The sequence below is a fragment of the Didymosphaeria variabile genome (genome assembly GCF_027946475.1).
Source record: "Didymosphaeria variabile strain IMI 356815 chromosome Unknown scaffold_3, whole genome shotgun sequence".
Taxonomy (NCBI): domain Eukaryota; kingdom Fungi; phylum Ascomycota; class Dothideomycetes; order Pleosporales; family Didymosphaeriaceae; genus Didymosphaeria; species Didymosphaeria variabile.
The window spans coordinates 258,720-283,751 of record NW_026611622.1 but is presented as its reverse complement, the minus strand read 5'-3'; the positions used below and the strand labels follow the sequence as shown (position 1 = coordinate 283,751).

General features: G+C 52.6%; 9 protein-coding genes across 9 annotated transcripts; 3 read left to right on the top strand and 6 right to left on the bottom strand.

Annotated features, from left to right (window-relative positions):
- Positions 1 to 2,261: 2,261 nt before the first annotated feature.
- On the top strand, positions 2,262 to 2,967 carry N0V89_003455 (uncharacterized protein; the record flags this gene model as incomplete). Its single annotated transcript, XM_056212257.1, has 2 exons — positions 2,262 to 2,846; positions 2,899 to 2,967. 2 exons carry the CDS (start codon positions 2,262 to 2,264, stop codon positions 2,965 to 2,967), a joined length of 654 nt encoding a protein of 217 aa, XP_056072565.1.
- A 1,546-nt stretch (positions 2,968 to 4,513) lies between these two features.
- Positions 4,514 to 5,737, bottom strand: N0V89_003454 (uncharacterized protein; the record flags this gene model as incomplete). Its single annotated transcript, XM_056212256.1, has 1 exon — positions 4,514 to 5,737. The coding sequence occupies one exon, from the start codon at positions 5,735 to 5,737 to the stop codon at positions 4,514 to 4,516; it is 1,224 nt and encodes a 407-aa protein (XP_056072564.1).
- A 1,225-nt stretch (positions 5,738 to 6,962) lies between these two features.
- Positions 6,963 to 8,480, bottom strand: N0V89_003453 (uncharacterized protein; the record flags this gene model as incomplete). The annotated part of the gene is made up of 3 exons (XM_056212255.1): positions 6,963 to 6,992; positions 7,043 to 7,518; positions 7,571 to 8,480. The coding sequence occupies 3 exons, from the start codon at positions 8,478 to 8,480 to the stop codon at positions 6,963 to 6,965; spliced, it is 1,416 nt and encodes a 471-aa protein (XP_056072563.1).
- Positions 8,481 to 9,884: 1,404 nt separating this feature from the next.
- N0V89_003452 (uncharacterized protein) lies at positions 9,885 to 10,415 on the bottom strand (the record flags this gene model as incomplete). The annotated part of the gene is made up of 1 exon (XM_056212254.1): positions 9,885 to 10,415. The coding sequence occupies one exon, from the start codon at positions 10,413 to 10,415 to the stop codon at positions 9,885 to 9,887; it is 531 nt and encodes a 176-aa protein (XP_056072562.1).
- A 1,113-nt stretch (positions 10,416 to 11,528) lies between these two features.
- N0V89_003451 (uncharacterized protein) lies at positions 11,529 to 12,502 on the bottom strand (the record flags this gene model as incomplete). Its single annotated transcript, XM_056212253.1, has 4 exons — positions 11,529 to 11,887; positions 11,939 to 12,208; positions 12,275 to 12,315; positions 12,372 to 12,502. 4 exons carry the CDS (start codon positions 12,500 to 12,502, stop codon positions 11,529 to 11,531), a joined length of 801 nt encoding a protein of 266 aa, XP_056072561.1.
- Positions 12,503 to 13,833: 1,331 nt separating this feature from the next.
- N0V89_003450 (uncharacterized protein) lies at positions 13,834 to 15,010 on the top strand (the record flags this gene model as incomplete). The annotated part of the gene is made up of 3 exons (XM_056212252.1): positions 13,834 to 14,128; positions 14,198 to 14,452; positions 14,508 to 15,010. 3 exons carry the CDS (start codon positions 13,834 to 13,836, stop codon positions 15,008 to 15,010), a joined length of 1,053 nt encoding a protein of 350 aa, XP_056072560.1.
- Positions 15,011 to 16,702: 1,692 nt separating this feature from the next.
- On the bottom strand, positions 16,703 to 18,329 carry PKA4 (cytochrome c oxidase subunit 1; the record flags this gene model as incomplete). Its single annotated transcript, XM_056212251.1, has 8 exons — positions 16,703 to 17,024; positions 17,079 to 17,184; positions 17,231 to 17,293; positions 17,349 to 17,574; positions 17,623 to 17,721; positions 17,845 to 17,870; positions 17,926 to 18,021; positions 18,074 to 18,329. 8 exons carry the CDS (start codon positions 18,327 to 18,329, stop codon positions 16,703 to 16,705), a joined length of 1,194 nt encoding a protein of 397 aa, XP_056072559.1.
- Positions 18,330 to 19,461: 1,132 nt separating this feature from the next.
- On the bottom strand, positions 19,462 to 20,046 carry VMA11 (v-type proton ATPase 16 kDa proteolipid subunit 2; the record flags this gene model as incomplete). Its single annotated transcript, XM_056212250.1, has 4 exons — positions 19,462 to 19,692; positions 19,739 to 19,828; positions 19,936 to 19,953; positions 20,002 to 20,046. The coding sequence occupies 4 exons, from the start codon at positions 20,044 to 20,046 to the stop codon at positions 19,462 to 19,464; spliced, it is 384 nt and encodes a 127-aa protein (XP_056072558.1).
- Positions 20,047 to 20,633: 587 nt separating this feature from the next.
- Positions 20,634 to 24,529, top strand: ROM2 (RHO1 GDP-GTP exchange protein 2; the record flags this gene model as incomplete). Its single annotated transcript, XM_056212249.1, has 3 exons — positions 20,634 to 23,448; positions 23,499 to 24,355; positions 24,410 to 24,529. 3 exons carry the CDS (start codon positions 20,634 to 20,636, stop codon positions 24,527 to 24,529), a joined length of 3,792 nt encoding a protein of 1,263 aa, XP_056072557.1.
- Between the last annotated feature and the right edge of the window lie 503 nt (positions 24,530 to 25,032).

The window sequence follows — 25,032 nt, the reverse complement described above, 5'->3', positions numbered from 1 at the left end:
TGGGCTTGTTAGATGTGACGAGGTCTTTTCGAAGACCGCCCTTCGCTCGAATCTTTGTTTCCAATATTGTTGCGCGATGTTGGAGGTTGAGGATTACCTCCCAACTTTTCGGAGTGAGACTTGCTGACGTGACTGCATGCGGGTCAAAGCTGTCTTTGCGAGCTAGAGTTTTTCTTACTCACCTGTGCAAATGTAGAACATTAACATAGTCAAGAGAACAGAACGGACATATGCTGATAGCACCGTGCTCCTCTCTCAGGTGCCTATGTACCTGGGGGACGGAACGGAAACCTCTGCCGTCTTCGCTTCGAGAGCACGTCGGGAAGATGCAGTAGAGACATGGCCTTGCGTGGTACAGGGCTTTATGACAACTGTGAAAGTTAGTGATTTAACGGATCTAAAGAGGGACCTGTCATACTCGAGGTTGGCTAGCGAGGAGAATGGACCGGCGTTGCATCCAGCATGCTCGCACGTGATTTCTTTAAAGGCAACACTTCCTGCATATTTTAGTTCAAATAGACTGTGTATAGAGATGTGACTGACTATTTATGTGTGAGTAAACCCTGTGCATGCGCTGCTTCTGCGCTTCTGATGCAATTGCAGCATCGCGCTCACAATCTGGAAGCTCCACGATCCGAGCAATCGCTCTTTCTCTACGATCGTTCTCTCGTTGGTCGTTCAGCGCAGTAGGAGCTCCTTTGTCTAGAAGCATTATGTTAGCAGTCATGAAGGTCTACCTAAGATGCATTTTAACCTACTTGGGAGTATGGATAAGTCTTGCTTGCCTCTGATCAATCGTTTGATCCAAGCTTTGATATTATCTATGGTTCCAAGATACCGAATTCGGTTCACTTCAGAAGGCCCGACGGGGTTGGGGTCCAAGGCGAAAGCGTGAACATTGTGGGTGAAAGCTCCAAGCGTTTCGAGAGCATCGATTCCAACAATTATTGAATGGTGGAAGGTGTCAAGGACGAGGAAGTCGACATATGCAAGAGTTCTAGAGTGTCGGGGAGCCTCCGAGTCTATAGATATACTGAGGTGCGCAAGACCTGAGGTTTTGACGATGCTGCCATCTGCAAGCTGTAAAACATCTTCTTCAGCCTCAATCCTCAGGCCCTGTGCTGATGCGAACGATGATGAGATCAAGTTAGCATCTGAACCAGAGTCTGGAAACGCCCAAACAGAGTTCCCGCTTATCTCACACGACATTCGCTTCCGAGGCCTACCTACAGAGCGTACCGACAAAGGCTGGAAAGGCGATCGAGGTACTCTTACTAGTCGGTTTCGGTACTCCGTCATTGTTTTGGTATCATCCAGGAAGGCCATACCCATGATCACTGGAGAGATGACTTTCAAGAGCACATGGAAGATGCATGTCAAAATTGACTCAGGATGTGATTCCACTCCGAAGTAGCATGAGATCTTCAGGATTCCGAGAGCTTTCAGGGTCTTACCATTTGCAAGCACCAACTGACCTTCGCGAGGGCATGGCTCGCAAACAGTGTATCCGAGGGCGCGTGCAAACTCTCCGGAGATGACATTCACCTCCGCACCTGTATCAGCGCATGCTAGCACTGTCGCAGCCCTGCCATGGGGATCGAACGTTATGGGCAGACCGAGGCGCGTCTTTGCGATGCATCGCAGCCGAGACGTAGGAGTCAAGGATATGTCTGACGAAGCCGCGGTTGTGTAATGAGGAATGGGTATCGGGTTCGAACGGTTTCGCGGCGGGATATTCTCGTCGATGGTAGTAGGCGGTGAGGTGGGCGATAACGCGTGTATCGCTGACCATGAGGGCTGTGGCGACGAAATGCGCGACGATAGCTCGAGGTTTGGCCTTGATGATAGACTGATGGATTTTGGACTTTGTAAGAATGAGGATCTGTTTATTGTCCCTGATGGTGGTGCCTTCACGATGACTGTTAGGCTTCTATGTCTGCTTCGATCGACCGGCAGGGGCTTCATTGACCTCCCAGTCAGGCCACCAGAACCCACTGTCACTGTCAAAGGGCTTCTTTTCAAAGCGATTGTATGGACTGAACACCATGTTTCAAAGTCCTCAGGAAACATACAGTATAAGAGAAATGACCTTGAATGTTTATGGTTTTGGCAGCCACAAGGCTGCGCTTCAACATAGCCCCGTTCACGGTCTTGCACGGCTGAGTTGTCAGCTGCAGGCTAATGCAGCCTCAATCCCAGTTGCGCCCCTCCTTTTTATGAATCTTTGAGAGGAACTCCTATCGCGCACTCTCCATTTCGCGATGCGAAATACTGCGTCGGACATCGAACTAAGATTTCACAAGCTTTCCGGTTTTCCATCGCTCGCGAGCTTCATTGCGAGTGATCGCGATCGCACAACCTTCGTGTACAAGCGCTTCGACGAGTTGGCGGCGCGCAATTTACTGTATCTGCAGAGCGAACTTGCTGAGTTGCAATCGAAGCAACGAGGGTTCGATGATGACGATCTTGTAGCTGATCTCGCTACTAAACAATGTGCTCGTAACTACGCAGAGTTCATGAGAGCAGCGAAAGATGCAGGAAACGAAAGACAAAAGGAAAGAAAGGCGCTGATGTTAGAGATCCGCCAAACGATGAAAGACTATCGAGAAGCTTTGATGTTCGAGAGCACGATGGCAACGATGCCGGCTCCCTCGAAGAGTGTCCTGCGTGCTTTTCAAGAAGAGTACTATAACAGACATGACGGAGACAATGAACCATTCCCTACACTTGGCGGAAGTAGTGCTGGCGTGTACGACGAGATTGATGATTTGGTAGCATTGAGAGTGCTTGAGAGTCCAGACAGGCTGACGCACTTTGCACATGAACATCTAGCGTTCCTGTTCCCGGTAAGGTCAACATGGAGCAGAAGCAATAGCTGTCTGACTACATGATATACAGGACCGCAAGCGATCAAGATACGGGATCGCATACGCTTCCGATCGTGCGATTGAGTCCTTCGTGGCATAGTTCAGCACGCTCTTAGCCGCATTGCTATTGATTGGTGCAATTGTGGTACTATATAAAATACGCCCTCCGGACTGGCGTTTGGGCCTCATAGCGGCTTTCACATGTTTCTTTGCTGGATGTGTGGGTTTGTTGACGAATGCTCGGAGGGCCGAATTATTTGGAGCCACAGCAGCGTACGTATCACGCTCACAATTTCAAGGCAGCATGTTAACTTTGTGTATATAGATATGCAGCTGTGCTAGTGGTCTTTGTTAGTGGCGACCTGGGTAATGCGTAGCGAAGACGAAGATAGAAAGATTTAGTAGCGTCAGGAAGTGACAAGAAAGGGTACAAGAAAGGGTACAAGAAAGGGTACAAGAAAGGGTACAAGAAAGGCAGAAATGTCGAAGTATAATCATGCCGCGGATGTATTTAAATGGCTGTGAGGAGAACGGTACGACCATAAAGAAGAAACACCTTCAAAAAGCTTAGGTTGAACGGTGGGGGAATCAGTAGCTCTGGAGCAAGTCCCAGGACATTGGATAAGACATTGTCGTAGGTTACGAGCATTGCCAGATAATCTCCAAGAGGCACACACAGGGAGGATTCGGAGATAAAGTTCCAATTTGTTACTACTTTGTAGCAATAGTAACGATCAACACTAAGATAGCTCAAGAGTTGTGTCAGGTATTGGTTACGAACTCACTCCAGCCATTCATTTCCAATGTAATTCTCACTGTATAAGGGCAACTCGCATTTGCGGTCCTCCAAATCGTCAGTTGCTACACCCTGTATATATAAGGCTAAACAGGGTGACTAGAGTTGCCGCTGGAACCTCCTTCGAATAATTGTCAAGAGACGAAGAGACGCTCACCATGTTATCCTAAACTTTCGCAATTTGTCTCTGTCTACATATTCGCTATATCCCCTTCCAGTCTTCGTAGTATTTATATTGTTCATTGACTGCAACACGCATGCAAACTAATATATTAGATCATCCGTCACATTAGACACACAGATAAGACACCCACGTCCACTAGTCCAATAACACATGCCTTAAAAGCCACACCACAACCCACCAAGCACCCCAAGTTTTCTTCATCTCACACACCAGCCTTACCACATCACGCATCACTCCACCAACCCCAGCCGCATTCTCGGACTCACCACAGCATCCCCGCAATACCTTCGTCCCTTAAAATCACTTCGCAACATCCTCCAAAGGATACTCAAACCACAAATATATATCTCCACGTTGTTCAGGCAATGCCCAACCTGCCGAACTCCATAAATACCTCTATATCTTCCCTCACGACAAGCTGTGGAACTCTTCGGATCAAGAGGATGTTTGAGTTACGACACTGTATTTTCGGACATAAAGATTCAAGACCGGAAAGCGGATTAGACTGCACGTCATCAAATCATCATATATTACCGGGATCTGCCCACCCCATTCGCACGTCTCCCTCCCTATCCTAATCAAACAGGCACCAACCATTTCGCACAGACATCACAAAGGAGTGTCAAGAATCGAACCCCATCCCTCCCCGTCCAATCTCAACCTACCCTACCCCTCATAGCTAACCTCCGCCTTCTTAATACTAGCCTTAATCTCCCTCCCCTTCTCCTCACTACACGCGCTCTTCCCCGGCACCAAATCCACCACCCCAACCGCCAACGTATCAACCACAGCCTCTATCCCCCTCAGCGCAACAGCAATAGGCTTCCCGATGAAGCCCTGCGTTTCCCTCCCAACCAACACGGCACCGTCCGGACCCAAGGCAGGGTTGAACGGAGTGTTTGCAATAGAAGGTTCGGACCGGCGAACAGGCCCCGTCTCCAGCAGTCCCGAGCGCCCGATCAAAATAGCGAGTAACTCCTGATGCACGCGCACGAATTCCAACCACGCCAGCACAATGGTATCGCTCGAGCAGCCCGGCGGAAACGCCGGAAAGGTATTAAACGAGGGTAAGGCCGTTTGCACACTGATGACTATGCGACTTAGACCGATGGCTACGTCGCTGATGGGATTGCTGAATAGCTCGGTTGAGGCATCGGAGTGGGGGGTGAGGGGGGAAACGGGCGGCGCGCCGATCTTTTTCGCTGCACGCTGCAGGTTCATGGATGCTTGGGTTACTGCGTTGAGAGCGTTGATGACTGTCTCTGCGGTGCGTAGTATGGCGCCTGAGCAGCCTTTGGTAGGACATACACCCGCCGTATTCGACGGACTCGCAGAAGCAGACGTCGTGCTAGCGCCCGGGGTGAGGCCGGTGGGTGTAATGAAAGGGCCGCAGTTTCCAGGGAGAGGCTCTATGATGATGACTTCTGTGGCGTTGCTGGGGGGCGTGTCGTAGTAGGTTACGGTGGTGGGGTCGGCCTGCGGGGGGACGACGATGGTTTTGGTGAGGCCTGGGGAGAAGGTGCCTGTGGGAACGCCGATTACGACGAGGGAGTCGACGACTTCGCCGTCGGCTTGGGTGCAGGCTGAGACGGTGGTCGTGGTGTAGTCGGCTTGGGGGGGGATGCCGATGAAGATTGTGCCGGAGAAGTCGGGCGAGGGCGAGGAGAGGCTCGGCGAGGGGACGTCTGTCAATGAGGTGAAGGGGACGGAGGTAGGAAAGACGCCGGAGGTAGGGAAGTCGTCGGTGATAGAGCTGGAATCGGGATCCACAGTCGGTATTGGTAGGATGCTAGCTGATGCCCCTGTCGACGAACGGGCATCCACCTCGCGAGGCAGCACTTTGGCATTGACAGCCGAGGCGAGAAGGAAGGAGGCAAGAATCGCGGACATGGTGGTGGATCGGGTAGGACGCGAGATACTCGAGTCTGCTGGAACGATAACCAGGGGAACAATGCACGCTTTATAGTCTTAACTCAGGGCATCGGCCCGTAGGCAAAGTCTGTACATCAGTACATGATGACCGGGACTTAGGGCGACAAGAGCGTGTAGCAAACGACTGCTGAATGAAGCCCACTGCGTCTGGTTTGGAAGCGCGAACTACCGGCCGTGTGCGGTGCATGGACTGTTCGTAGTGCTTGGCCTCCGATCCCAGGCCACGATTTGCCCATCTTGTTCCGATTTGGGATGAGAACGTAGCATCGTAACGGCCACGAGGTCATTGACATGAAAACACCAACAAGATTCAAAGTCGTTCGTAACCATATCGGCATCGACGGCACTGGTATGAGCGGCAAGGGAACGCCGAGATCCAGTGTTCCTAGTTTCCAACAGCTCCGCGATGTGCATCGACTACTGTGGCGCAGGGTCGAACCAACCATTCGGGTACGGGGGTGCACCAGAAACGGAAGCTAAGAATCTAGTGACAGGGTGACAGCCGGCGCAGTATCTCACCTGTAGCACTTGCAACCATATGATGTCGCCTATCGAGGATACAAATGTATTCCAGCAACGAAGCTGGGTCGCCGTGGCACTAAACGGGATAAACCGTAGGAATCCGGTCAATGCGGACCCTAGGCGGTGCCAGACAATAGTCTACTGGAGAATGAGGCAAGCCAAACTCATCATTGGGTCGTGCCAAATGGTAAATGAGTCTCCTTCCAGTCGTGTTGCGCGATTGGATTGATATTGGTCTCTTCCAGTAAGCGGAGATCCTGCCCATCTGCGACCTGTAAAGACAGTGAAGTCGTCATCTACCCCCACTCTTCGCTGAACTCAGCATCTTCTTTGTCATGGATTGCATTCGAGTCCTCCAATGTCCAACAGCGACGGTGCTTCGTGATGGCCTTGAATCGGTATGTCAGTCCGGCCTGTGTGTGGATTGTTGTTTAAGCCGCGGTTATATGAATTAGTAACACCTCATGAACAAGAAGAGCTAATGTTTGGTGAAGGGATATAATTGAGGAAGGAAGATTCTGAATCTCTCTCTTTTGCCCAATCTCATACCAAACAAACCCGGCCACTGAGGCATACCTTTACCCAATCCATGTCGTCTAAACCATCGTAGAATCGTCGTAGAAAAGAAATGGAAGCATGAACGCGGATGGCGTCCAGCACTCTACTGGACGCAAGCAACCATCAATTTCTCCTGGGCTGGTTAGCGGTCGCCCCAAGTGACATGATTGTCGTTTCACTTACGTAGTCGCCCCTCGTCTCGCCCTCTATTCTCCTGACCAACGACTTATTGTACTTGCGCTGGTAAGCATCGCTCACGGCCCGCATGAAACCCTGGTCCCAGTGACACCGGACCACACGTTGCACCAGCAGCTCGTCCTTCGTACCCATGCCGGCCATCGAGTCCTCTAGGCGCACCGCCTCAGCTTCAGCGCGATTGGTTGCTCGATCAACAAGTAAGACAAGCGCATCTTCCATGTGGCCTGAGAACTTGGACTTGATAGCCTTGAGCAAAGGCTCGTGGAATCGCTGCTGGTAGGTTTGGGCAATGGCGCGGATCTGGGCGTCATTGCGAGTGAACAACACATCGCACACAGAACTAGCATTTTTGCTGATCATGTTACCCATTCCGCGCTGCAATTCGGTGACGTCCTGCTCGACAGCTTGGGGAACAACTGGGGCCGAGTCTTCTGCGCGGCGGGCCGCAATGACCATCATGTCTACCTCGCTGTTAGTAAATGTTCATTTTCGGATCGTTACTTTCCAACTTACACATCTGCTCGGTTGCTGCCGAGAGATCGCCCCTCAAGTCGGATTCTAGGCTCTTTTTGAAGAGTCGCTGGTACTCGGTTTTGATCGCGTTGATATCTGCGTTTGATCGACCAATAAGAACATCATCAAGAGCTGCCTCCTTTGTTCCCACGCCCTTCATCGCTTCGTACAGCGTGTAACAGTCACCCATGAGCGGACCGCGAGCAATCTGTACTAGGCCTTTCTCGAAGTAGCCTGATGTCTCTTTCTCAAGATCTTTGATTAAGTCTCGCATCAAGCGCTGGCCATAGGCTTGACGGATGGTGTTGATCTGTATGGGGTCCTTCTTGGCTAACGCTGCGATTAGGATCTTCTCGTTGGTGCCGAAACCTTTCATGGATTTTCGAATGGCCTCAACGTCCTGAGTCACATCGATGTTGGCAGTTTGCTGTTGGCCATATCCCAACGAAGGCTGAGTGGGCGGGCCGAAGCTTTGGGGAGCTCCGTATTGCTGGCCGGGAGGAGCGCCGTACTGTTGCGGCGGAGCGCCATATCCCTGCTGCGGTGGGGGAGCGCCATACTGCTGTGGTGGAGGCTGTCCATAACCGCCTTGCGGTGGGGGAGCGCCATACTGGCCAGGTGGCTGCTGATACTGCCCTTGCGGCGCGGGCGAACCGTACTGATTTGGTGGAGGTGCTCCGTAGCCCGGTTGTCCACCAGGAGGAGGTGCTCCCCATTGTCCCTGCTGGGGTGGAGGAGCACCATATTGTTGTTGTTGATAGCCTTGCTGGGGAGGATAGTTTCCCTGCGGTGGCGGGGCACCCCATCCCTGTTGCGGAGGCGGAGCGTTATACTGGCCCTGGGGCGGGGGCTGCTGACCCCATCCCTGGTTAGGCGGCGGCTGTCCGTATCCTCCTTGTTGACCGTACATTAGAGTATGCGATTGTAGAGTGTTTCTAGCGGGTGGAATGAAGTCGACAGACGTGTGATTAAGGCTGGCGGAGCTCGGTGGGGGCTTATGTTTATTCTTTATAGCAGCTGCAGCGGCAAGGCCAGCATGACGCCACTGCCCTCGTAAACATCACAGCCACTGAGGCTTGGGCGCCTTGGCGCCTTGGCTAGTCCCGCCGTACCAGTTTATCATTCACCAAGTGACTTGTGCTGGCTGGAAGATTCACGGCTGTTATGATACTGGGTAGCATTACATGTTGTGATGAATGTTTCAAAACAATTCGCCTGCGATGCCCTGCATCTCTGTCTCAGGTAGACCCTTCTTCGCGCCTGCCTCCCATTGCTGAGTCATTGCCCCTCGCGTTCCCGCTCCGGTGAGTGGTACCGATGCACACGCTAAGCCCACAGCCCCTTCAACCACGACCCCGTCGCGTGTGGCTGCTGGCAGCTGTCATTTATCGCGTTCGAGTGGTCACGCTGCAAATCGCAATGCCAACCCAATGACAGAGTTGCTCAGCCCCGCGCTCTTCGCATGCATTACGTTGATTGGGCCTTCATCGCGGGGCAGCCTAGTGGATGGGCTCATTCATGATCAGGAATAGCCGACCAAGCTCCGACATAACACTACAACACCATAACCACAACACTTAATGTGGTACCCTTTCTTTGATAGACGCCGGTAGAAGAGTAGAAGATCTATCAAATTTTGAACTCAAATTACTTCTTCTTATCGTGAAAGGTTGTTATTGCGTTTCGTCGGGGCGAATTGTTAGTGCGAACTCCTCGTAAAAAATGAGCTCCTCATAGCTTGGGACATTGCGCCGTCGAGCTACGGCCCGACAACATCACGCTATCAACATCCAAACACTACGTTGGGCATGGATACGATTAATATTATGGACGCACTACTTTGTGGGACACGCAAGAGGAAACAACAGCAACGACAGCTGAGAAGGGTATCGTGAGTCTACCACCAAACACCTACGCGCACATGAGAAACACAACTTGGGCACTGGAACAAAACTGAGAGACACGTGGATTGCAGTGACAGATGAATTCGTACAAACACGTTGGTTGCAGACAGATTAATTCGCACAAAACAGCGCTTGAACGACTGCCAATATACAGCGCAGGGTATAATATAGATGCTAAAAAACCACAACAGTAGGAAACTTCGCGTTGCGGGGCCGACGCGATTGCGAGTAGCTAAAAGGAAACGTCCAAGGTAATATTGACCGTAGTCCTCTAGTATCTCAAGTTAGCACAAGTCTGCCTTCCCAGCGTCATCTATGGGAGTCCGCGACTATGCGTGAGACATCTGGGTATGGGTAGGGGCGCGGCCTGTAAAGGTCGTACGTCCTGAAGCGAAAACGTCAGCGTTGGCTTATACAGCCATGGTGGGAGATCGCTTACCCTTCCAGTACTTCCAGAAGACGACTGCGCCATAGACGAAGCTGGTGAACCATAGGAGCATGTTCACGAGCAGGATCCAAACGGCGTGCTTCATGCGGATGATGCCGCCGTTGCCCTCTGGGTCCTCGTTGATGTACATCTTGCCGAAGATGCCGAATGCCGCGATGTACAGGATGAAGACGATGAAGTCGATGCCGAAGAGGAACCAGGCTTTGACGAGGGGGAGCATGCAGACGATGGCCCAGAAGGACGCAAGGGTGCCGGTGATGGTGGCGTACATCCACTTGGAGTCGTACTTCACGCCCGCGTTATGGGCGCGGGTGAGATCCTGCGCGTAGAGACCGATGACAACGATGCCCATTATGAGCTGGAAGAAGCGCATGAGGATGCGAAAGATGGAGCCGGGCGACATGCTCGCCCGAAGAGAGTTGGCCATGCCGACCTTCTCGCCCTTCATCGAGCCGCGGGACAGGAACTTGAGAGCCATGAGGACTTGGATCATGTCAGAATTTCGAACGTTGTAAAAGTTGCTCGGAGCGCTTACGTAGATAGTTGTTGCTTTAGGTGGTGTGTGTGAGTGAGTTGGAGCCCTGTTTGCAAGGCGAAGGGATACCGAGTCGGTTGTTGCGCGTGATGCGTATGCGAGAGTGCGATAAAGTGGTGACGACAGAGGAATGCAGTCTGTGTTATAACCGCCTGTACCACAAAAGAATGGGTTCGTTCGCGCACAATGCGGACAATGCTGTTGTCGTCGTGGGGTTATGTTCGTGAAAAAGCGCGTGCGCTCAAAGAGATGGTGGTGTGCAGGGGTGTATCGTGCGTGACGTCGTTGAAGCGGGATGGTGTGTTGGAAAAGGCAGTTGCGTCTCGTGGACAAGGGTTGCTCTTGTGCACAATGATCGACAAAGAATCTAGAAACTTGACAACGGAGAGAGCAAGAAATCTAGAACCAGACCCCAATAATTATAGTAGTAAAACAATGCAGCGCAGCTGCTAAAGTGAAGGTATGCTATGAAGACACGTCAGGATGTGATGCTGCGCACTTGGTGACTCTCTGGAGGTCTTAAATACGAACTCGACTGTAACGCAGTGAAGCACCCAAGAACGGGCCACGATCGTTGGCGCCCTCACGGCGTGTAAAGAGGGTCCAGCAAGCCTGGCGCCCTGCATCTCCAATCGCTAATGCTGGCGCCTATGACGGACGCCAAGATTCTTGACGGCAGGGGTGAAAGTGCGCGTTGATTGGTCCTGAGACAAGCCGCCGATGAGACTCATCGGCTGTGTTTCAACGCGGAAATGGACGCAGAAGCAGTCGAAAGGTGAGTATTCAGGGAGATGCCGCCGACGCTGAAACGCCGTGACTCTTGTGGGTCCGTGTGAGTTACTCAGGGCTAAATTGTAAGACGCGAACAGCAGGAGGTCAGTGACTGTACCTGGGTATTCAGCTCTTGACTGCTCTCTTCAACTTTCGGGTCACAGACGATAAATTCCACACAGCAATGCAACCACAAGTCGACAATCACCGTGCCATTAATCTTTCTATTCTTTCGCTCTGGTGTAATGCCTCGTTTGAGGTTTCCTACGCCGCCGATTCCGGGATCTCCCCATGGGAACTTCAAGGAGAGGAATACTTGTAGCCATATTTCTCCTTGGCGGCCTTGATCTGTCCCTTCAAGATCTCCTCCTTCTCCGCGAACTCCTTGTCGTCCTTTAGCCTCTGCGCGTATGCTTCGTTGGTGAAAGGCGACTTCGAAGGGATGGCCGCTCCCTTCTGAACTGCTGGTCGCGCGCTGATACGGTCCGCCCACTTCTTGACATTCGGGAAATCATCGATCTCGATGCCCGTGAAACCAAGAGCTTGGATCCAGCCGTAAGAAGCTATGTCCGCGATCGAGTACTTGTTGCCGACGAGGTAGTCGGTTCCCTCAAGAGCAGTGTTGAGCACGCCGACAAGACGCTCGGTCTCGCCAGTGTCTGTATAGCATGTTTAGCGGTGTCAGAGTATCCTCCTAGAAGCGTACCTACATCGCTGCATGCCGTAGGCGATCCTCTCTGGGGCGAACCTGTTGAAGTGGTTCGCTTGGCCCTGCATCGGTCCTAGGCCACCGTGCTGCCAGGCCATCCACTGCTCCGCGCGGCTGATGTCTAGCGGGTCTGAGAAGGAAAACTTGTGGTCGGTATCGTACATCCTGGTGAGGTAGGTGAGAATCGCGAGGCCCTCCATGACGGCGAAGCCGCCCTGGTCGTGATCTACTATGACGGGAATGCGGCCATTGGGGCCCAGCTTCGTGAACCCTATGTCTGGTCAGAGCTCGCTCCACGCCTGATAGCATGCATTAACAGCATTTCTAGGCTCCTTACAAGGCTCCTTCTGGATGTTCTGGCCAATGTTGACTCCCTGCCTAGATGTCTTTGCATGAGCACAAGTTGTTGAGAAGCTGCGGCCGGATTTATTCACCATGCGTAGTCCTTGCCGTACGCCTCCTTAAGTTCCTCCAAGATGATGGACGCTTTCACGCCATTGGGTGTTCCCCACGTAAGGAGCTCAATGCCCTTGTTTGCTTTGAGGCCGGTAGGACGTTCCGCCATGTTGTCGTCTTGTAGCTGTCGAGCAGACGCGTGGAAGGAAGCTTGGATATGCGGTCGTGGAAAAGCGGGAGCGGTAGCTGGGTATCGTAGACGTGCGAGGCGGCAAATGCTTCTGGAAGTGCTTCGGAGCTGTACGACGTGGAAGGTGAGGGGTTTTATAAGCGCCATCGCTCGTTGAGGGGTCAATGGTTTGGGAAGCTGCAGTGGCCGTCTTCGTTCCACACTTGCGGGAGCTTAGAAATCGAGAGCATCCCGGATGCCTTAGTTGCGACGTGTCAGTGATTATTAATCCATGGTATGAATGAGAAATGTTACCAATAATGGGTTCATTCTCATTGCAATTGGTAAGTACTGTGGTTGTTGACCCATTGAGGTTGCTGTGAATGCAAACATCCGCGCTTCGTCCGTAACTTCCGGTTCCGAACGCGTCGTGAAGTCGGTGCCAAACCGCTCCGATGTGGGACGAACAACACCACACCACCGCAACCATTCATCTTTCACGGCATACGATAAGGGCTATCGTCAACTGCATAGAGTCGCCGCCGTAGAGTTCAGGCTTACACTAAAGATAGAAGGTCAAATACACACTCGCATTCTCGACTGACCTCGAGCGCGCATGGCAAAGCGAGCCGGTTGTGAAGTTTGCTGTATCGCCCACAGGATCGAGTCGCCATGGTCGCAAGTGTACAACAAGATATCAGAAGGGAATTGTTGTCCTATCGGCCTCCGAATGTCTGTCTATCGAAACCATTCATAGACCAAGCACCGCCACCATGACGGGCCAAGCCTCGCCTGACTACTCTTGGCCCCAACCCAGAAGCTTAATGACGATAAAGGCGATGGTTACGGCTTCGGACACTAGGAATACTGGCAGACATGATTTCAAGCGTGTGAACTGTTCGAGGGTGTAGACGAAAAGGTATTTGGCCCCAAGCAGTCAGCAACGACCCTCCGGTTAAACCAATCCCCTGTCCATTATGACGTTCTCCTCTGAAATGCCTTCGCGCTTTATTTCCTCGAAGATCTTACACCCATGATTTGGTGTGTAGATCCTGACCTTCAGGCCTGTTACTCGAATTTCCCGACGTCAGCTATGCCCTTTACGGCTAGCGCCGCTATCAATAGGATGTTACAGCCCCAGAGTGAATGACAGTGCTCCACAGCAATGGGACGCCTTGCAACGAGGATTCAGTGTCAAGAAGGCCGTAAGGTCCTCTTTTCTCATTCCTTCAGTTAACGAACACTGCGACATTCTGCGGATCCAAAATACGTGATCCGGTCACCATTCGATTACTCTGGAGCGTGACCTAGCAAGGTTTATACCAGCAGCTATGATAAAAAGACATATTTGCTTCGTTGCTCTCTTCCTGGGGTTAGTGGCTGGTCTGGAAGTCGGTACAAATTCTCCATGCGCAAAGAAGTGCCTCGACGATCCAAACAAAGGCAACCCAAGTTGGTCAAATGCATCTACAACCTTCGGCCCTGACGTAGCATGTATCGACGCGGACTACGTGGGCAAGAATGCGACGAAAGTAGGAAAGAAGTTCGCGGACTGCCAGACCTGCATGCAGTCAAGTGGCTGGGAGGATTCAGATAGCGGCGAGAGAGACACAACGTGGTTTCTATGTAAGTATACACTTTGCGCGCTATGGTATATCGGCACTCGGCGCAACACCAAGCTAACGATTTCTCAAGTCAACAACCGTGGAGCAGCTGACTATTGCATATTCGGACGTTTCGCGGAAGAAAGCAACAAGGACATCTCGTCGACCGAACCTTACAAGCAATGCTTCTCAGCATGCAACCCGATCTACGCTGCATCGGACTATCGCATCAAGAGCGATCCTGAGAGATACGATTATTGCGACAGCAACGGCAACTACACAGACAGGGCGCAGAGCTGCATCAAGTGTTTGTATAATGGCAAAGGGCTGACGATATTGGGCAACAGTGAGTTCATGATCTACAACTCTCTTTCATATCACGTGCTAACCGCCCACCACAGTCGTCGCAACTCTCACCGAAATGTGCAACACCAAACCCGGCAAAAACATCAACTTCGACGAAGCCGTCTACAACACCACACAGATCAAACTTCCCGCCTCTACTTCAAATACTACATCTACACCCCTCCCACACGTCTCTTCCACCTCCTCCTCTTCCGGCCTCTCCAAAGGCGCAATAGCCGGCATCGTCCTGGGCGGCCTCGTCGCCATCGCCGCCGTCCTCGCAGGCATCCTGCTCCTGCTCCGACGCGCGAGGAAGCGCCGCGAGAACAAGACCATCGAGATGCCCGGCGCTGGGCCAAGTCCTGCTGTTTCAAATGTGCCGTACCAGTACGCACCTGTGCAGGAACACAAGTACGCGCATAATACTGAGCCTGTGGCGGCGACGAGACCGATCAGCGAGCTACCGACGGCAGGGGACGCGACGCCGGCGGAGTTGGGGCCTACGAGTCCAAGATATGAGGCGAGTGAGTTGGGAACGGGGAGTCCGGTGAGACGGTGAGAGGGCGTCAGTTTGAGATACCCATGTGCGTGATAATGGAATTTGTTAGATCTTCAGAGTCGATCTTTCTCACTTGACGCAATCCGTAAGCTTACGCAAATGAATATGTAGATATGATGGTGCGCAGCTGACGCGATCTCCACCCGAGTAGTGTTGGCAGCACCTGCGGTTCTTCCTTCCCTCGGTCGTCGTTTAATAGTCCAAGTGTGCGATGCGAACCCACATCCTGACGTACCCAAGACGCTGGACTATTCCTTCCATAGAAAGTCCTACAACATCGGATATCCTACGCAGGTACGAACCGTTTCCCTTCCCGCTTCGGCCCAAAACCAGTCACGCCACATCGACTCGCAACGCCAAGCAATATGCAGAACGACAGCACCTCCCATAATTACTAGAAGCCTTGCCAAACCAAGTAAATCAGCCGCACTGCGCCGAGACTACGGGGCCATATCAATCACGTCGATGATACAGATTCGTCTATCACTGTTGCACCAACTGCTACTCCCAAGCTTCACACTAGATCTATAAGAGCATTCCGTCGATTTCAATTGCTGTATTCATCACTACTGCCACGAAACCTTCCTAAAACAAAGAAAGCAGGCCCGTGACCGACCTAACCCCCTACCCTCCCTACCCCTCCCTTCCTACAAGTAAAGCGCACAAACCAAATACCAACCTGACAGTCCTGCCTAAATCCAAACGCTGATATCACACATCCCTAAGAATCCATTCTGGTTATTATAAGCAACAAAACAATTCCTCCGTCGCACCGTCCAGAAATGACGACCAATACAAGCGATTGCAAGAGCATGACTTCGACGGTGCCACCGAGAACGAAGTACTGGGGTCCGTTCTACAACCCAAAGCACTGGCGTTGCACACGCATCAACACTCCTTAAAATCAAACCAACATAGACATGTAGCAACGCTAGGCCACCTTTCACGGTACCTTGGACATTTCGTCACTTTTCGCCTTTACTCTTCGTTGGAGATCGAGCGTAGATTGGCCCATGGGGGAAACAACGCAATGGAAGAAAAATGATATGATTGCGTTTTTGTGGAAGTGAGATGTTAGTGTAGGTAAGGCGGGATGGTGATTTGATTTGGGGTAGAGGGGGCAATATAGTGAATGTAGTGTAGAAGATGGGCAAGAAACCGCAAAGAAAAGGTGAAGAGAAACGAAGAGTGAGATGGAGACGACCACGAGAGCATCGGGGAGAGCAGGGGTTGCGGGAAAGACGTACCGCATTTTGAAAGACCGGAATCAACAATACAAGCCGGTGCTCTTCCCTAGCAGGACACTTTCTACTCGGCTCGGCAAGCGGTACACATGCAGTGCAAGCCAAGCTGTTGAAGACTTGATATGGGATATAGATACTCGTTCATCTCCCTAAAGTACATGCCCGGTATAGACGCCAAAGCTGGACCAAAACCCTCCCTACTATAGACATGCTTCATGCACAGGTATCTCGTATCATCCGGTTCGTTTCCTCGTGCGTCGCTTACAACGGGCATGCAAAGCCAATAAGAAAGACCAACAAACAGTGGGAGTGAACCTTCGCCAGGCTTTGCTTCGGCCGGCAGTCGTTTCGTCACTTCTCCCTTCCGGTCGCGGATTTCGGCGTCTTTGTACACGTCTCCCAGACCTCGTCCTGCGCAGCAAGACCGCGTTCGATCTCCGCTGGGTACTTAGAAATCCTTGAACGAGTCTTCGTACTTCTCCTGCATCTCTTTCGTATACCCTTCCCGATGTATACTCTCCGGCTCGTACTCGTCGAAGTTTCGCGTATCAGCTGGCCCGCGTAAATGGGGCACTATAGGGCCCTGAATCTTGCGGTGGTATAACGCGTCCCAGTCGATGTCCTTGAACCAGGCGTGCGACTTGACAGTGCTGGCGCCGCCTGATATGTTACCGAGGCGCTTTGAGGTGTCGACGGTGCAGAGGCCCGAGATCAAGTCGCGGGCTTCGGAGGACATGGCGGAAGGGAAGCGGAGGCGTCCTTCGACGATCCTGTTCCATAGGTTAGACAATGCTGGTGGGGTGTGAGGAGGGGGTGAGACGCACTGTTCGTAGATCTTCATGGGGTTTTGGTCCCAGAAGGGTGGCTGGCCAACGAGAAACTCGTAGACCAAGATGCCGAAGGCCCACCAATCAACCGCGGTGCCGTGGCCTGCAAGGTTAGCAGATCCAGGGAAGTGGTATCACAGGTGACGTACCGGTGTTCCTGATGACTTCGGGTGCCAGATACTCGGGCGTGCCGCACAACGTGTACGTCTCCCCTGCATGCGGTTGTCAGCAGACTGTCTCATTCTCGTCTGCAAAAGTTTCACCCACTATTCTCCACTTTCTTCGCAAATCCAAAATCCACCAGCTTAAGATGTCCTTCCGCATCGATCAGAATGTTCTCGGGCTTTAGATCGCGGTATGCAACGCCTTCTCGTTCGTGCAGAAACTCTAATATGAGGACTATTTCGGCGGCGTAGAATTGGGACGTGGGCTCGTTGAAGCGTCGGGCTCTTCGGAGGTAGCTAAAGACTTCGCCGCCGGGGCAGTAGTCGAGCTGCATCCGTCAGCAAAACATTCTGGCGCTGGTATGTATCTCCCTTACAAGCATGTATAGCGAGTCGTGGTCCTGAAAGCTGGCGACCATTGTGGTTATGAAGGGGTGGCCTGCAACCGCGGCGAGGACATTCCTCTCGTTTCTAACCTGACACAGAGTCAGTACAACGCGGTCAGGTAGGAATTGGGACGGTGGAAATGGCTCAGCAGCACTGAATGAGCTCTCCTACCGCGACAAGGACACGTTCACTTCATATCTATTGGTACTCACATGTTCAACCTGCTTTAGACGGATCACTGAGACTCGTTGTCAGCTGTGCACATGATTCCGGGAGAGATGACGCATGCATACCGTCCGCCTTGCGCAGAATCTTTAAAGCGAAGACTTGATTCTCGTCGCCTTTCTGCGCGTCGTTCAGCCGTACTAACCACACTCTTGCAAATGTACCTATCACCCGTCAGCCTCTCTTTCCCCTCTTCCCTGTTTCCCTCGCACTCACCAGTCCCCAGGGTCTTAATCAGCTCAAAGTCCTTTTTCCGCAACACATGGCTTGAGTGTCCCACCATCTTCTGGTCGGGATCTTTGTCAATTTGGCCTGGCTCCAGCGGCGCCTTCTTCTCACCCCACTGCGCAAGCGTGTGTTTCTCCTCGACGCGGGCGCGATCCATGGCCGAATTCTGGCGCTCATGTTCCTCCTCTCTGGCCTGGTCTCTGCTGCGATGCGGGTGCAGCAGTTTGTGGACTGCCGCTGCCATCTTGGGCAGTTGGCAACGATGGCGGGGCCAAGGATCGGAGGCAGCTGTGAAGCTCGAGCAGGTCGTTCACGATTCTGGTGTCTAGGTGCTACTGCATGTTTCTAAGGCAAACGGTTTGTAAGGTGTGGGCAATCGGAGGGTGCCTCAGCAGGCAGCGTGGAGTTCGGCGCATTCAACCATGGGACAAGGAGCTGTCAGCGAGGCGTCTGGGTGTAACTTGGCGGGGCCTGCGCAGGGGACGGGCTGTCCGAGAACGATGACGCATTGGCGTGGGGAGGTCCCCTCGAACAAAGCAGCGCGCCGGCTTCCCTTTTCAGCACTCTCTAACAGTACGGTCAATTGCCAGCACTTGCAGCTGCCGCCCCACGCGGACTGAGACATTTGAAGCTATGCGAAACACACAGGCATCAATTGTTATTTGCCATAGCTATCACCCCACCCTGCAGCGCTCTCTGCGAGCAAGACAATCTGGAAGGCGCCCAGCACTTCGTCGCACGGCTGCCATCCGTCTTTCGGCTAATGCTCGAGTATACTTGCGAACGAATCACACGTCGTCCCGTACAGGTCAATTACCAAGGCCCGGCATATCAAGTCTGGTAAACCATCTCGTTTTTTCAAAATTCTGCCCTGGACTAAGATTTGAATGACTAAATATATGCATGATGATCGAGGTGCCCTAGAGAGCAAGATTAGCCACGCCGGGGGGTCCAAAAATGCTAACGTGCGTCCACCTTCTTCCATCCTAGGTGCCTTTACCGTACCATCAGTATGACTGCACCATGTCCACCTCTCAAATGCCGCGCGCAAGCTGCGTTATACCTCGCTCCGTGGTCACCCAGGCCTCCTATATCAACAGCATTTGTACAATTCATGAACTCCGTAATGCAATGCGTGACAATCCTCACGAAAGTAGTGGTACAGCGCCCGTATCGTTGTGTCTAGCCCGTTGCGCGCGTGTTGAGAATGAGGGCGACGATAAGCCTGCATCGATCAGTCAATATCCCGATTGAACTTATCATTGGCGCGACCTACCCATAGAGACCAAGAACTTCAGCGAAAATGAGGATGAGGACCATACCAACGAAAATCCTCGACTGGCGCATGTACGCGCGGACACCCTGTAGGAGTCAATCTAGAGACTACCGTTCGAAACCACCTCACGTACCACGTCACCGACGATACCAATAGCATAGCCCGCAGCCAGACCTGGCAGACCGACTGACAATCCAGCAGCCATGTGCATGATGCCGTTGTACAGGGAGTAGTTCTTCTCGGGCGGCGGCCGGATGTCGCTCGCAATAAGGACCGATATGACGAGGGCGTATACGGCCAGAATACCAGACATGACAACGGGGATAAGGCACTATGCTTGTCAGTCGAAGCCAAAAGGCAAATCTAGAGAAGACTACCTTCATGATTAGGTCAGGCCTGTACGTGCCTACACCCGAGATGCCAATGCCCGACTTTGCCGTGCCATAGGCAGCACCAACACCTAGAATCTGTCAGTTCCGCACAGTAACAGCCTCCTTTGACTACACACATCCGAATATCATCTGTGAATAGTCAGCGGTTATATACGTAACTAGAACACTTGTCTAAGACTCACTGCGAAGGCGATGCCGCTCTGTAGACTGTTAGCTATGCACTCGACATGGGGCAGGCAATGACGTACCATGCCGACGAACGGCGCGAAGCTCGGGGCGAGTTGGTTATCCATCTTGGGTCGCACGCTGCAACTGTCTTGGAGGAGTGGCCGGCGTCGTTCGGGTGGTGGGAGCTGTGATGATGCAGGAGCTTGAGGCGACGCGGACGAGAGCTGGTCGAAGCGTGATAGGCGGCTCTTGGCAATTGCAACGAACTCCACCACATGGGTGCCATGAGCCCGCAAAGACACCAAGGGCAGCAAAAGGCCATTCTTCGAACCCGCCCCGCGCCCCTATCCTTCCCCTCCCATCGCTCTATTCTTGCTGTCCACGCCGTTCGCGTGTCCCGCGGCCTCTGCCGGGCCTGTAATTAGGAGACAGTCCCGCCTCCGCGAACACAAGCAATCCTCGTTTGCTACATCGCCCGCCGCGAGCGCCGTTTGACCCTCCGCGATTCTCCGCCCAGCAGGCTTGCTGCACGCTCCCTGCACATAAACAGACGTCGCAGGCTTCCTCTCCGCTCGAGTGGCCCGCCGCCCACGCCCCCGCCTCGTGGATATCACGCCGCGAGAGCTCCCTACAAAACCAATCCGAGAAGCCACCAAGCGTGCGTGCGGATGTGCAGTAGGCGCTGACGGGCCTCGCAAAGAAAGAAAACTACATGGCGGATTACAGCCAGCAACAGGGCCGCGAGTATGCGCGCCCCGGCCAACCCACTGGGGCCCGAGATACCGCCTTTGCCAACATCTTCGGTGCCAGTCCGGCCATGGCTGGGCGCTCGCAGACAATGACTTCGCAGAGGCCCATGATGCAGCAGGATCGAGCCGCGACCATGTCCACGCAGACAGCTGACATGATGCAACGCGCACCTCCCATGCGACAGCCAATAAACGGCTATGATCGACGCCCTCCACCGCAGTTTGACCAGCGACCTCCTAGCAACTACGAGCAACAGCGCCCGCAGGGCTACGAGCAGCAGCACGACGGCTTAAACCGCGGACCTCCGAACGGCTACCCACCAAACCAGAGAATGCCCGACGGGGCCCCTCCACCTCAAGCTCAACGCCAGCCCCAACCGCAGTATCTCCCTCGACCACTTCGGCCGGAGCGTCAGCCATATGGGCAGCCCCAGCGCTTCGATACACGCGGCCCACCACAGGGACAGCCACCCTTTAACAAGCCTGTACCGCAACGATTTGGACCTGGTCCCGGTCCAGCGATGAACAATGACCCATATCGGTCGCAATCAATGGCCACTGTGCCTCGACCTCAATTCAATGCTCCAGGCCCAGGGTACCAGTCCCCCGCGAACACGTTCCGGCAGCAACCTTATATAAACCATATGGCGCGAACAACTGCCCAGGGTCGAGTGGTACCAGAGCGTCCTGACGAACGTACCATGTCCATGACGTCCTACTCTCGAGACCCCGAGTATGCGCAAACAATGAGCGGAAGAGTCATTCCGGCGAGGAGGAGAGAGTCTGGGGATACGGAGTCTGCACTTTACATTGATCAAAACCAACAATCACCACCTCTGAGTGCTGGGCCTGGAAGCAAGACAAGGAATGCAAGTCATGGTAGTCAGGGCAGTATACCTCAGATCCGGACCATGTCCATGGCATCCACCATCGTACCGCCCTCTGAACGCACCGATACAATGAGCTCGTCAGTGACCAGGCCGAGCTCCACGCAGACTATGACTAGCAATAACCGAGCTTCCTCTCAATCTAACCAGGGCCAAGTTGGAATCGTAGCCCAGCGGCGCTCTCCTCTTGTTTACCCCGCGCTGCTTTCACGAGTAGCGGAAGTGTTTAAAGACCGCATCCCAATCACCGAGAAGCAGAAGGACGGATTGGTATACAACAATGCTTTTACAGGCGCAGAGGCTGTGGACCTCATAGCTTACATTATCAAAACCACGGATCGAAACCTTGCATTGCTCCTCGGCCGTTCACTCGACGCACAGAGGTTTTTCCATGATGTTACGTATGCTCATAGGCTGCGTGATTCGACCAACGAGGTGTATCAATTCCAAGAGACGATGCTGGAAGAGGGGACAGAGCAGGTCAATGGTGTTTTTACCCTCCTGACGGAGTGTTATTCGCCCACTTGTACTCGCGACCGGCTTTGTTATTCAATAGCATGCCCTCGCCGATTAGAACAACAAGCTCGATTAAACCTGAGGCCAACCGGTCTCAAGCGCGAAACATCCCACGCTAGCTTGCACGAGGATCTGGACTCGGAGGAACAGAAGTTGTGGATTAACACTGTCTCTAAGGAGGTCGCTGAGAGCGTGAGCGACAAAGAGAAGAAGCGACAAGAGGTCATCTCGGAGCTGATGTACACTGAACGCGACTTTGTGAAGGATCTGGAGTACCTGAGAGATTTCTGGATGAAGCCCCTTCGAAACCCGGCAACGTCACCAATTCCAGAACATAGGAGGGAGAAATTCGTGCGGACGGTGTTCTCCAATTGTCAAGACGTCTACATGGTTAATTCTAGGCTCGCAGAATCTCTCACTCGCCGACAACAGAAAGATCCCGTGGTTTACTCTATTGGCGACATCTTCTTGGAGTATGTGCCGCACTTCGCTCCTTTCATCAAATACGGCGCAAACCAGCTGTTCGGTAAGTACGAGTTTGAGCACGAGAAGCGCACGAATGTCCAATTCACGAAGTTTGTGGACGAGGTCGAAAGGATGAAAGAGTCGAGGAAGTTAGAACTCAACGGTTACCTTACCAAACCTACGACACGTTTAGCGAGATATCCATTACTCCTAGAGAACATTCAGAAGTACACCGCAGACGACAATCCAGACAAGCAGGATATACCCAAGGCTATCAAGATGATCAAAGAGACGCTGTCCAAGGTCAACATTGAGTCCGGAAAGGCCGAAAACCACTTCAACTTGATGCAGCTCAATCGAGATCTTAAGTTCAGGCCTGGCGAGTTTGTCGACCTGAAGTTGACGGACGAGAACCGGCAATTGGTGTTTAAGGGCACTCTCAAGAAAACGCCAACCGAACAGACGGGCGACATCACTTGCTACCTCTTCGACCATGCTGTGCTTCTGGTCCGCGCCAAAGTCGTCAACAAGCGCGAAGAGCAAAAGGTTTACAAGAAGCCAATCCCATTAGAACTCTTAGTCATTGGCCAGATGGACGAGATCATTCCTAAGATGGGTATCGCAAAACGTCCTTCTGCCAACTTGATGGGTGCTAAGGCAATGGCGATGCCAGCCCCCAAAGGCGATGCAGCAAAACAGCAGGGATATCCGATTACTTTCCGGCATCTTGGAAAGGGTGGGTACGAGCTTACTCTGTACGCAAGTACTCAAATATCTCAGCAAAAGTGGATGGAGCATATCGATTCGCAACAAAAGAACTTGAGAGATCGCAGCAACATCTTCACTCGGACTGTCATCAACGAAGGCTTCTTCACTGCTGCCATCCGAGTTACTTGTGCTGTTCCGCTTGGTGAGTATCCCTGTCGATATATCGGGAAAGGTCATACTAACTCTGATCAGATGGTGGTCGAAAAATCGCTTTTGGTACAGATGCTGGTATCTTCGTTACTGATCGCAAGCCAAAAGATGCATCGCAAAGACCGCAACGAGTGCTTGATTGCAAGGCGGTCACGCAGATCGACGTTCTCGAGCAACACCAGATCGTTTTGGTACTGTCTGATAAGACCCTCTTCTCATATTCGCTGGAAGCGTTGGATCCCAACGAGAATAACGCAGTCGCTAAGCGTCCGAGGAAGATTTGCCATGCCAATTTCTTCAAGTCTGGTATCTGCCTGGGCCAACAATTGGTCGCCTCGGTCAAGACTTCGACTTTATCGACTACGATCAAAGTCTACGAGCCGAAGGAGAACATGGCCAACAAATCGAGGAAATCTGGTTTCGCCAAGATGCTCTCGACTGGACAGGACCAGCTCAAGCCTTACAAGGAGTTCTACATCCCAACAGAATCTACTTCCATACACTTCCTTCGCTCCAAGCTCTGCGTCGGGTGTGCGAAGGGCTTCGAAGTTGTCAGTCTTGAAACACTGGAGACACAGTCATTGCTGGATCAGGCCGACACCTCACTGGACTTTGTCGTGCGCAAGGAGAACATCAAGCCGATTCATATCGAACGCTTGGCGAGCGAATTCCTCCTTTGCTACACAGACTACTCTTTCTTCGTTAATAGGAATGGATGGCGGGCTCGGCCAGATTGGCGAATTGCATGGGAAGGTACTCCGCAGGCGTTTGCCATCTTCCATCCTTACATCCTTGCGTTCGAGCCCAGTTTCATTGAGATACGGCACATGGAGAGCGGAGCTCTTGTACACATTGTCACAGCGAAGAACATTAGGTGGCTGCACACATCAACGAGAGAGGTACGTAATCGAACATGGATTTTTCTACGAGTCACTTTTGCTAACAGCATTCAGATCATATATGCTTACGAAGACGAGTTGGGCAACGACGTTATCACCAGCCTGGACTTTTGGCAAACAGCACCTGGGCACAAGCAAAGCCTTGAAAACAACCGCTACCTCGAGAAGAACTGAGGGCGCGGGACCGATTCTTGATGGATACCCCCAACCGACCAGATATTTAGAGTCACGACCAGTCCCGCGGGCAGCCACCAAGCAGACCACGATAGACTGGCTTCAGCCTGTCTCAATGTCATGCTGGACTCGAAGCATCGTCGCCTTCATTTTCCTCTCTCTGACTGACTGTGTATCCCACGGTCAACGCCGGACTCCGGCGACATGGGCGGAGCATTGCAGCATGGTCCGGAACGCAGCTGCAGCATAGAGTCGGGCTTCTTCACCATTTCACCCACGGATCTAGCGGGCCCTTGTATTATATCTCCTTGGCTAGGCTAGGCATGAGTTGGTGCTCGTTGGTCGGATGTGACGCGGATAATTGGAACGCATTAGACGAGATGATGTGATACTCTGCAGATAGTGGGTTATGTGCTGGTGGTAATGAGAAAGCTGATCTCGTTGAGTGCGGAGTGCTGTTCAGTGATGTTGATAGCTGCACTGTGCAAATACCACTTTAGCAG